At 59.3% G+C, this 11,795-nt stretch overlaps 1 protein-coding gene across 1 annotated transcript; it reads right to left on the bottom strand.

Annotated features, from left to right (window-relative positions):
• Positions 1 to 761: 761 nt before the first annotated feature.
• LOC144280007 (putative G-protein coupled receptor 33) lies at positions 762 to 1,865 on the bottom strand. The gene has a single exon (XM_077841698.1). It carries the CDS (start codon positions 1,854 to 1,856, stop codon positions 762 to 764), a length of 1,095 nt encoding a protein of 364 aa, XP_077697824.1. The 5' UTR covers positions 1,857 to 1,865.
• Between the last annotated feature and the right edge of the window lie 9,930 nt (positions 1,866 to 11,795).

Here is an 11,795-nt window from a genome sequence, read left to right as displayed (position 1 = left end):
CTCCTCTGGGCTCTGTCCCTTTCCCGGGCCAGGATGGCACCTGATTCCTTTGTTCTCCAACCCTTTAGCTCTCACCTTGCAGGGGGAAGGGCCCAGGCCATCAGTGGTCAGGAAACAGGGTGTCGGCCATTCTCTGTGTCCAGACCCCTGCACACACCTGCCTCTAGGGCTCTATAATGATCATACACCCTTACCCCACCCCCTAGAGACTTAGGAACTGCCTAGGGGAAACTTAGGCACCCCCACACTATTCAGAGGAAACATTAAGAACAGTCCCACTTCGTCACAGCACACTTCTCAGAAACGGTCAGGAATCCATAACCAATTAGATAACATCTGGGTTTTAAAGCATGAGTGACCTAGAACCCATTAGACCAATCATAAAACTAGAACATACAGAGAAACTGTGGTTTTTAGATGAGCTAAAATAGGTCAGGAACTCATGAAGCTATAGGGCAAAACAGGAAGCTAGAGCATACAGGGCTATATCAGGAGTTTAAAGGAGGAGATATCTAGAACCCACTCTGTTATAGAACACATTGAGAATTTAGAACATATGAAATCACACCAGAGGCTTGAAGGGGGATGATCGAGAACCCATGATGTTCTTGACTCAGTCAAGAACCTTTTGGATTTTTGTTAAAGCATCAAGAAATCTGGAACCCGTGACATTTTAGAACATACCATTATTCTAGAACCTGCCACATCACACCAGACTTTCTGATGCCGGGAGAGCTAGAGGCCATTAACCTCTCCATCAATTAATCTAGAACCCTGGGTTCTAAGCTCCCTGACCCTGAATCCAGAGGCCCCGTAACTTGGTCAGGCAGCTCCCATTTGCCAGCTGCTACCGCGGAGCTCTCATGTGAGATAGCGCCGTTGCCACTGAGGTCGTCAGCAAAAGTCTCCCGAAGCAGAGCAAGCAGGGATGTCTTGAGCACCTGCTGGAACCGCCGCCCGACGAAGAGGTAGAGGACAGGGGTGAAGCAGGCGTTGAAGCAGGAGGTGAGAGTGTAAATGACAAGGATGCTGTCCAGCTCCCACCCATCTTTGAAGAACTTCAGGCCGTGATAGAGATGGTAGGGCAGCCAGCTGAGGAAGAAGGAAACCACCGCGGCCCCCATGACTTTGAAGGGCTTCCTGCTCCGCGTCAGCCCCTTCTCCTTCATCTCCAGCCCCACGCAGCCGTAGCATCCCGCGATGGTGCAGAAGGGCAGCAGGAAGCCCAGAAGGAACCGGACCATGAAGACGGCCAGGCGGACCCGTCTGCCCAGGTCCTGCATCTCGACTCCATTCCAGTCTCTGGAGAAGTTGTAATTGTTGATGCAGATGATTCTGCCCCTGTCCAACATGCGGGTCTCCCGGAAAGCCAGGTAGGGAGCACTGAGAGCTAAGGAGACCAGCCACACACCCACAACCAGCTTCCTGACCTGGGGCACGGTGCGGTGATGCCGGCACCAGATGGGATGGTGAGTGAGGATGTAGCGGTCCAGGCTGATGAGGGTGAGAAGGAAGACCGAAGTGAACATGCCCAGAGAGATGCAGGCATTCAGGAGTTTGCACATGGCCGTGCCAAATACCCAGTGGAAATCCAGGAGGACATAGACAGCAAAAAAGGGGATCAGCAGGGTGAAAAGAAGGTAGCAGGAGACCAGGTGCAGGAACAAGAGCGTGGTCACTGTCATCCTCATCTTCAGCCCCAGCACCCACAGATACAGCCCGTTCCCCACCACACCCACCAGGAAGGTGATGAAGAGCAACACGGCTGCGGCGAGGTGAGAGGCGCTCACAGGTGCTGGGATCTGGCTGGAATTTGCCCCAGCGGTTGGTTGGAGAGTCGTGTTGCCTCGGTCCATGGTGCCCTGGGGAGAGACAGAAGAGGGGTTAGAAGGGACGACAGACTAGGGTAAAAGGGAGAGTGGACGACAAGGAAGGGAGAAATACCAGAGAGTTAGGAACGTACCATTGGAGAGGACCTCTCTGGGCACCCTCTGGTCCTCCAGACTATCCAGGCTGGGTATTCTCAGAGCAACTGGGAAATGGCCACTGGAACTCACTGCTACAAGACAGAGCTACGGGCCACCCCTTGCACTGAGCGTTCTGTGCCCAGGATTTCTGCAGTATCAGCACCCTCGTACGGCCCTTTCCTTCCTAAGTGGGAACAAGGACCCTGGCGTAATAGGGAAATGGATGGAGCCAGTTGGACATGTCAGCCATTTATCACCAGGAATTGCAAACCAGGTCAGGTTCCTTTTCAAAAATTTAATGCAATTTTTGTTGTTGTTAATGGAAAAAGTGGAAACTGGATTTTTTCAGGTTTCAGAAACTGACTGGGGTCAAAATTTGGGAGTTAATGTTTTGCGGGATGGATAAAAAATGGCAGTTCTGGTAAGAAAAAACGTGGGGTTTGAGTCAAATGTTCAGTTTTTATAAACTCTTTTAAGCCCAAATCTCGGGTTTTGAAAATGGATTTTTGGTAAGGGAAAAAAACCCAATCAGATTCCAATAACTGTATTTGGGGTTTGATTCAAACCGTCAGTTTTGATGAAAACCATTCGGAGGCTTCGTAAACGTCTTGAGTTTACAGAAAACAGCTTTTAGCACAAGCTTCGATTTTTGAAAACTGGTTTTCGGGGGAAAAAAAATGATTTTTATGTTTTAAAAAATCCACGTGCCAGGCTGGCTGTTTGGTTAAAAACAGAACAAGTTCAAGGTTTTTTAAAAAACGATTCTTTTTAAACTGCAAACTCAACACTTTTACCCCCCAAATTTAAAAGTTTGTACATTTTAGGTCAGATGTTAGGAAACACTTTCTAACTCTCATGGGGGAGAAGCTCTAGAATTGGCTTCCAGGGGTGGTTTTGGGATCCCCATCACTGGAGGGTTTTAAGAACAGCTGGACAAACACCTGGTGGCTTTTCCGGAAGATGCTCTTGGCAAATGAGAGTGATTGGGCTCAGTATGGGGGGACTAATTGAGAACCCCTAGCCTGTGCCGGAGATGAGACTGGAATGATCTAGGGGCCCGTCTGGCTTCCAGACAGACGGATTTATGAATGAGCAGCGGCAGGAGGCTGAGAGTTCAGAGCAACTTTGCCCTCAGGTCAGAGCCCTCTCCACTGGGTTCTCTTCTCTCTGGGGATAAATGCGTGTGACATCTGGCCAGCCAGATCCCCGGCACAGATCTGAGTGTAACTGGCACACGTGAGGCTCAGGAGGCTGGGGGCAGGCAACGGGAAGGGGAACTGCCGTCTGGCTGATGCAGAAAACCTCAAAAGCTGAAGTGGTTTCACAAATACACACTCCTAACCCAGCAGTAGAAAGTGCCGTGCTTCTGTGCCTGGAAGGGGCTTTCCACCTGGCAGCCTTGGGCCTTCTTAAGGGCTGGGACTCAGGACCCCTGGGTTCTATTCCTGCCTTGGGGGATGGGATCTAGTGGCTAGAGCATGGGGAGCTGGGAATCAGGACCCCTGGGTTCTATTCCTGGCTCGGGGGATGGGGTCCAGTGGCTAAAGCTGGAACGCCCAAGGACAGAGAAACTGCTCAACGGGCCCATCTACCCCGGCGTCCTGTCTCTAGCAAAGCCCAGCTGCTTCCGAGGAAGGCGCAAGACACCCCCTAGTGGATGAGGATGGAATAATCTCCCTGTGGGGGAAATTCTCTGCCAGCCCCTAATGCCTCGGGGTTGGTTCCTGGTCTAAGCAGGTAGGTCTAACCCCTTTCCAAGCATCTTGCTCTGAGTTTTAACTCCTGGCTCTAAAGGCTCCGCTTGTCCTCATTACTCATAGGTAAGGCCCAAGGTTTAGTCAGGGGTGTATAGTAAAAGTCATGGACAGGTCACGGGCAGTAAACAAAAATTCAGGGCCTGTCCATGACTTACTATATACCCCTGACTAAACCTTGGGCCTAGGGTGCTCGGGGGGTGCAGCAGGTGCTCGGGAGTGGCCCAGGACCCCCATTAGCGCTGCGGGGTGGGGTTGGCGGGGCTGGCAGTCCACTGAGCCCCCTGGCCTCTCTGCCTAGGAGCTGCAGGGACATGCCGGGGGGAGGCCCCCCACCAGGTAAGCACTGCCCTGCACCCCAGCTGCCTGCCCCAGCCGTGAGCCCCCTCCCATACCCAAGCTGCTGCTGCTGCTGCTGGCCCAGGGGTTGTCTGGCCCGGGCAGCCCCTGAGCCAGCACGTGGGGCTGCAGAAGTGACGGAGGTCACGGAAAGTCATGGAACCTGTGACTTCCCTGGCTTCTGACAGACACGCAGCTGGCCTCATAGGAACACCTCTTGCTTTCTTCTGTGCTGTGACTAGCAATGAGTTTCCTGTGGCACAGAGTCCCCCAGGCCACCGCTTTAATTCCAGGCATTCCCTGTCGTCTGACCCAACATCCTTTCCTTTGGCTGAGCAATTGGCCATGGCAGCATCCAGCGGCAAGGTGTTCCACAGGTCGATGGTCTCGAAATTGGATTTGATTGGTGTCAGATTTGCCACATGTCAATCACACCCCCGGCCCTTCCTGCTTGGGTCATGGATTTGATTGGGGGGGCATGAGGCTGGGAGTCCGGACTTTTGGGTTCTATTCCTGTTCTGATCATCCCATCTGACCTCTTGCGTAGCCGAGGCCAGAGAACCAGGGACTCCTCCATCCAGCCCATATCTGATGGTTGAGTTTGCCGCAAGAGGTACCTGCTCTCGATGGAAAGCACAAGGATGGAGAATCTGCCCTGTCCCTGGGACAGTCGCTCCAAGGATCTGTTCCCCACTCTGGGGAAAATCTGCCCCTTATTTCCAGTCTTGATTCGTCTGGCCTCACACCCCAGCCGTCGACTCTCGCTCTGCCTGGCCCAGCTGGGCTAACCAGCCCTCTACTCCCTGAAATCTTCTCCCCAGGGAGAAGCTGACAGACCGGGATCTAGTCCCCTCTGAGCCGTCTCTGGGACAAACTTCACAGATCAAACTCCTTCAGTCTCTGCTCTCAGACAGGTTTTCCAGCCCTCGGATTGTCCCCGTTGCTCTTCTCTGAGCCCTCCATGATTTCCTGACTACCTGTTTGATGTGTGGCCCCCCAGAGCTGGGCGCAGTCTCCAGTCATAGCGTTCCCCCATACTGTATCCAGAGAGGACCCCACCTCCTGGCTCCCACTCGCTGTTCACCAGCTTCTCCAGCTGAGGAGTGCGCTCGCCCTCTTAGCCACAGCATCGCTGGGGGAGCTCATGGGCTGTTGGTGCCCTAGCACTCCTGGGTCCTTCCCAGCCGGGAGATGCGGGGAATCAGCCTTCTTGGAGCCATGAGACATGGGTGGCGGTTTTCACGCCCACCCCTGCACCCGCCTTTTCTTTGCCTCCCTGTCCCCCCGCCACCCAACCCAGTCCGCCTGTCTCTTGCCAGGCTTCGAGCCTTCCTACCACCCACCCAGGAACCTGCTGGCCGGACTCACCTCCAGCCGGGCGGTGGGAGATCAGGGCCCTTGGATCTGTCCCCGCCTGACCCAGCTCTGCAGCTGCGGCCCCAAGCAAGGCCTGGGAAGATGTGAGGAACTGGAGTCCAGGTTCCCCCTTTGCTGTAACTTGAAACTGAAAGTGAGCTAAGGGGCTGGCAGGAGCAGGGCTGGGGCTAGGAAAACAGCTGGCCTGGGCTCTGGGGCTGGGGGTGGGAGTGTCCTTTAAACAGGGCCAGTGAGAGGCAATAGGTTTGGTTCTGGCAGTCACACCGCGTAATGCCCCCCACTCCTGCCCCGCAGCCCCCGGCTAGCCCAGCTCTGGGCTCCCCCACCCAGCTCTGCCGGTGCCCCTCACTCCTGACCTGTAGCCCCCTGCCAGCCCAGCCCTGGGTTCCCCCCTCCCCCCAGCTCTGCCGGTGCCCCTCACTCCCGACCCGCAGCCCCCTGCTATTCCTGCAGGGGTACCTGAGCCTGGGGTCTGAGAGGTATAACCTGGCTGTGTGTGGGGGGGGGGCACTCCCGCACCTCACAACCCCCCACCCCCACCCCAACCCCATGACTCCCCCCTCCCCAAGTCAATCACCCCAGGGCTTCCAGTCAAGATGAAACCAGCACGGCGATGCTCCCAATTATTCCTGGTTGTTTATATTTGCTGTTTGTGGGTAATAAACGTAATTGAATTGAGTGCCGCAACGGGAGACAGAATGGATCTGAGCTGGGGGCGGGCTGGAAGCCAGGACTCCTGGGTTCTATCCCTGGCTCTGAGAGGGGAGTGGGGGCTAGTGGGTTAGAGGATTGGGGGCTGGGAGCCAGGACTCCTGGGTTCTATCCCTGAGAGAGGAGTGGGGGCTAGTGGTTACAGTCACGGGGAGCCAGGACTCCTGCATTCTGTCCACAGCTTTGGGGAGGGAGTGGGGTCTAGTGGTTGGAGCAAGGGGGAGCTAGGCATCAGGACTCCTGGGTTCCCTTTGGGGCTCCTTGGGTGACCTGCAGCAATTGCTTCCCTTTTCTGTGCCTCCAGTTCCTCAGCTCTAGGAGGGGGAGGCTGGGTTCAGTCCTGCCTGGTGACTGAGCCCCCCCGGTGCCAGGATGCCGGGAGCTGCCGGGCCACCTGCTGAGGCCCATTTCTCATCTGGGTCAGAGAAATAGTCAGGGCCGAAAACTGGAGCAGGGAAGCTGAACACGCACCATGGCTGTTAGGGGAACAAAAGCTGGTGGAACTGCTGCACAGAACTGGGGCTAGAACCCAGGAGTCCTGGCCCCCAGCCCGCCCGCCTGCCTGCTCTAACCACTAGACCCCACTCCCCTCCCAGTTCCCAGTGCTGTTGTGTACCCTGCGGTTGGGGGGCTGTTTTCCCAGGAGCGTTGGGGTCCTGTTGGGGGTCGCAGGGTCCCAGCCCCAAGGCTGGGGTCTGGGTAACAGACCCGCCGGGGAGAGCCGAGAATTACTGGGACAGTTAAACTAGAAAGGGAAGTGGTAGCAGTTCCATAAAGTCCTTCACCAAGGGACTTACCATGAACATGTAGGTGAAATAAGAATCCTCGCTTCTCCTTAGCTCTAACCACTACCCTCCGCCCCGTTCCCAGAGCTGGGGAATGAACCCAGGTATCCTGACTCCCAGCCCTCCCCTGCTCTAGCCTACTAGACCCCACTCTGCGGCCAAGCCAGGATAGAACCCAGGAGTCCTAGCTCCCTGCCCCCCACCCCAGGATGGGTAACCGACTTCCCCCTACGGCAGGACATCTGATTACCCTGCCTCCATCATTAGCCTTGTTGCCATGGTAACAAATGTTATTAACGGTCACAAAATTGGACTCCCTGACCCACTGCAGCTGCTGGGAGGGGCGTGGGGTCTAAGGCTTAGAGCAGGGGGGGCTGGGAGCCAGGACGCCTGAGTTCTATCCCCAGCTCGGGAAGGGGAGTGGGGTCTAGTGGTTAGAACAGGGGGGGTCTAGGAGCCAGGGCTCATGGATTTTATCCCAGCCCGGGAAGGGGAGAGGAGTGCGGTTTAGGAGCCAGGACTTCTGGGTTCTATCCCTGACCACGGGAGGGGCGTGGGGTCTGGGAGCCAGGACTCCTGGGTTCACAGCATCACTCTGTGCCTCAGTTTCCCCACCCATAAAGCAGGGAGCATACTCCTGCCTCTTTCTATTTGGGGGCTGGCTCTCGCTCTGTCTGAGCAGCGTCCTACATAGGGGGCCCGATCTCAGCTGGGGCAGGGTCTGTCTCTGGCCCAATGGGGCCCCAGCACTACAGGGCCCAATCGCGTTGGCAGGGCTACTGTAATACACCTAGTAAACAGGACAGCTAAAATCTTCCAGCCTGCATCCTCCTGGGAAACATTCACCCCTCACCAGTGTGTGGAAGTTGCCCCTCTTGAGGATCCTCTGCCCATCCCCCTGGCCTCCCGGCTCAGGAGCGGGGTTAGGAGGCGGAGTTAAACCCCAGGTAATTAGCATCGCCAGCCCCCGCGTAGGCAGAGAAAGAACAATCAATATGCTCCCCTGGCAGTCAGCCCCTGGTCTCCGGGGGGTGCCGCAGGGGGCGAGGTGTGGGGGGGCGATGCTGCAGGGGGCCTGGTGGGGCGAGGGGGCAGTCAGCCCCTGGTCTCCGGGGGGGGGTTCCGCAGGGGGCGAGGTGGGGGGGGGGGCAGTCAGTCCCTGAGCGGCGGGGTGGGGGGGGACGAGGATGCCGCAGGGGGCGAGGTGGGGCGGGGGGCAGTCAGTCCCTGAGCGGCGGGGGCTGGGGGGCGATGGTGCAGGGGGTGTGGTGGGGGGGCAGTCAGCCCCTGGTCGCCGGGAGGGGGGGTTCCGCAGGGGGCGAGGTGGGGGGGCAGTCAGCCCCTGAGCGGCGGGGGCGCTGTGTGGCAGGGGGTGGGGGGGCTCGCCCCTAGCAGTCAGGGCTGGCCCCCATGCCCGGGGGGTGCGCTATGCTGCGGTGGGGGGGAGAAGAGGCTGGAGGGGGCAATGAGGTTCCCCCCAGCCCCTGTGACGCTGGGGCTGGCGACGGGGGGAGGGGCTGCGGGGGGGGGATCCCAGGTGCGGGGAGCTCCCCCCCGGCCCCTCCCCCCAGCAGTGCTGCAGTAACAAAGAACGCCTCATAAATCAGCGCCCCCCCCCCCCCGGCCCCCGGCTTCTCCCCTCTCCCATTGGTCCACTCCTCTGGCTTCATTTGCGTGCCTGACCCCGCCCCTCCTGCTCCTGGCCCCTGATTGGTCGCTCCCCCTCGATCAGCTGTCTGTTAACATTCCAGCCATTCCCCCCCCTCCCCCCCGCAGCCCCGGATTTGATGCGCCAGGGCTGGTGGGCTGGACCCCGCGGGCCCGTCCCGTCCCGTCCCGTCCTGCCGCATCCCCGGGGCCGGAGCCGGGGCCGGAGCCGGAGCGCGCGAGGGGGAGCCGCCGGCGCGATGAGCGGGGGCGCCTGGCCGGGCTGGCTGCTCTGCAGGCTGGGGCTGGTCCTGCTCTGCCGAGGTACCGCAGTGCCCGGCCCGGAGGGGGGGGAGTGTGTGTGCGGCCCCCTGCCGCCCCCTGCTGGAGGGGCTGCGCCCTGCGGGGGTGGGGGTGGGTGTCCCCCTGCCGCCCCCTGCTGGAGGGGCTGCGCCCTGCGGGGGTGGAAGGTATCCCCCTGCCGCCCCCTGCTGGAGGGGCTGCGCCCTGCGGGGGTGGAAGGTATCCCCCTGCCGCCCCCTGCTGGAGGGGCTGCGCCCTGCGGGGGTGGGAGGTGTCCCCCTGCTGCCCCCTGCTGGAGGGGCTGCGCCCTGCGGGGGTGGGAGGTGTCCCCCTGCTGCCCCCTGCTGGAGGGGCTGCGCCCTGCGGTGGTGGGGGGTGTCCCCCTGCCGCCCCCTGCTGGAGGGGCTGCACCCTGCGGGGCTGATGTGTCCCCCTGCTGGCCCGCTGGAGGGGCTGCGATCTCCAGGGTGGGGGTGGGTGTCCCCCTGCCACCCGCTGCTGGAGGGGCTGTGCCCTGCTGGGGGGGGTGACCCTGCCGCCCCCTGCTGGAGGGGCTGTGCCCTGCGGGGGGGGGGTGTGACCCTGCCGCCCCCTGCTGGAGGGGCTGCGCCCTGCAGGGGTGATGTGTCCCCCTGCTGGCCCCGCTGGAGGGGCTGTGATCTCCGGGGTGGGAGTGGGTGTCCCCCTGCCGTCCCCTGCTGGAGGGGCTGCACCCTGCGGGGGGGGGTATGTGTATCCCTGCCGCCCCCTGCTGGAGGGGCTGCACCCTGCTGGGGGGGGTGACCCTGCCGCCCCCTGCTGGAGGGGCTGTGCCCTGCGGGGGGGGTGTATGTGACCCTGCCGCCCCCTGCTGGAGGGGCTGCACCCTGCGGGGGGGTGTGTGTGACCCTGCCGCCCCCTGCTGGAGGGGCTGTGCCCTGCGGGGGGGGGGGGTGTGACCCTGCCGCCCCCTGCTGGAGGGGCTGTGCCCTGCGGGGGGGGGGGGTGTGACCCTGCCGCCCCCTGCTGGAGGGGCTGTGCCCTGCAGGGTGTGTGTGTGTACACACCTTGGGGGTTTACCTCTGGGTGCACATTTTGCTCTGGGTGTGAAACACTAGGTGCACAATCTGATCTCTGTGTGTGTGTGAAAGAGAGACACTGGGATGCGCAATTTGGTGGGTGGGTGTGCGCCTCTGGGGTGCACAGTTTGCTCTCGGTGTGTCTCAGACGGAGGGATACACAATTTTCTCTCTTTGACTGCACGTATCCAAGGGGGATGCACAGTCTGATCTGGGTTTGCAAATGGGGTACACAATGTGATGCGTGTGTGTCTGTGTGTGTGTCCCGGCTGCCTCCTGCTGGAGGGAATGAGCCCTGCTCTGTGTGTCTGTGTGTGAGCACCTCTGGAATGCAGAATTTTTTGTTTTGCTGTGTGTATATCTCTGGAGTCGCGTCTCTCTCTCTGTGTGTGTGTGTGTACCTTTGGGATGCACAATTTGATCTGTGTGTCTTTCATCAGAATACACAATTTGATGTGTGTGTATTTAACACTGAGACACACATTTGATCTGTGTGTGTTTTGCCACTGGGAAAATGATATTTTATCTCCATGTCCATTTATATCTCTGGTAGACACAATTTGTGTGTGTGTGGGGGGGGGGGCACGCTACTGGAATATTGACGAATTTTCTACCACTATGCATACCTATCTCTGGAACAGGCAGTTTGGATCTATTACCCTAGATCACTGGCCCACACAATGGGTGTGTGTACACGGGTGAATTAGAATTGTGGAGTGTTGGTGTTTCTCTGAAATCATCCAATTTTCTCCTCTATGTGTGTGTGTCCCTGGGATCCAGACCCGCCCCCCCCCCCGCGGCGCTTTCTCTACCTCTTGGCATACAAACTAGTCCCTCTGTGAGTGCGTCCGTGTGGACGCACATGCACTGCAGGGGGGAGTGTGTGGCTCTGGTGTGGGGGGACGGGGAGGCAGCCCGCTGGCTGTGGAAGGGCTGGGTCGGGTGATGGATAGAAGGAGAGAACGACTCAGGAAGAGAGAGACGCAGGGACCCTGGTGTATGGCCCTGGAAGAACAGGAAGGAGGGGGAGATGTGTTAGACAGAGGTGGGGGGGATGGATGCATAGATAGGGGTGCGGGGGCATAGAAAGGTGGCTGGATGGATAGAGAGATGGGGGGTTGGGGGAACGCGTGGATGGGTAGACAGAGGGCTGTGGGGGATGGATGGGTCGAGAGGTGCGTAAGGGGACAGGTGGATGGGGGGGGATGGATAGGGGGCTGTGGGGGTTGATGGATGGACAGAGAGGTGCGTACAGGGATAGGTAGATGGTGGGGGGGATGGATGGGGGCTGTGGGGGGTGGATGGGTGGGTCGAAAGGTGCATACGGGGGGGGATGGATGCGGGGGGGATGGATGGGGGCGGTGGGGGGTGGATGGGTGGGTAGAGAGGTGAGTACAGGGACAGGTGGATGGAGGGGGAGATGGATGGGGGCTGTCGGGGGATGGATGGGTGGGTAGAGAGGTGCATTGGGGGCAGGTAGATGCAGAGGGGGCATGGATAGGGGGCTGTTGGGGGGTGGATGGATGGGTAGAGAGGTGCGTAAGGGGACAGGTAGATGGGGGGGATGATAGGGGGCTGTGGGGGTTGATGGATGGATAGAGAAGTGCGTACAGGGATAGGTAGATGGTGGGGGAGATGGATGGGGGCTGGGGGGGGGATGGGTGGGTCGAGAGGTGCATACGGGGACAGATGGATGCGGGGGGGATGGATGGGGGCAGTGGGGGGGGATGGGTGGGTAGAGAGGTGCATTGGGGGCAGGTAGATGCAGAGGGGGCATGGATAGGGGGCTGTGGGGGGGTGGATGGATGGGTAGAGAGGTGTGTCCAGGGACAGGTAGATGAGGGGAGGATGGAT

This window comes from Eretmochelys imbricata, chromosome 24 (assembly GCF_965152235.1).
Source record: "Eretmochelys imbricata isolate rEreImb1 chromosome 24, rEreImb1.hap1, whole genome shotgun sequence".
In the NCBI taxonomy this organism is placed as follows: Eukaryota; Metazoa; Chordata; order Testudines; family Cheloniidae; genus Eretmochelys; species Eretmochelys imbricata.
The sequence above is the reverse complement of the archived record's forward strand: the minus strand, read 5'-3'. Positions and strand labels throughout refer to the sequence as shown.

What these genes read in the sequence shown, in the direction of transcription:
- LOC144280007 (XM_077841698.1), bottom strand. Translation starts at nt 1,856, where the DNA reads ATGGACCGAGGCAACACGACTCTCCAACCAACCGCTGGGGCAAATTCC.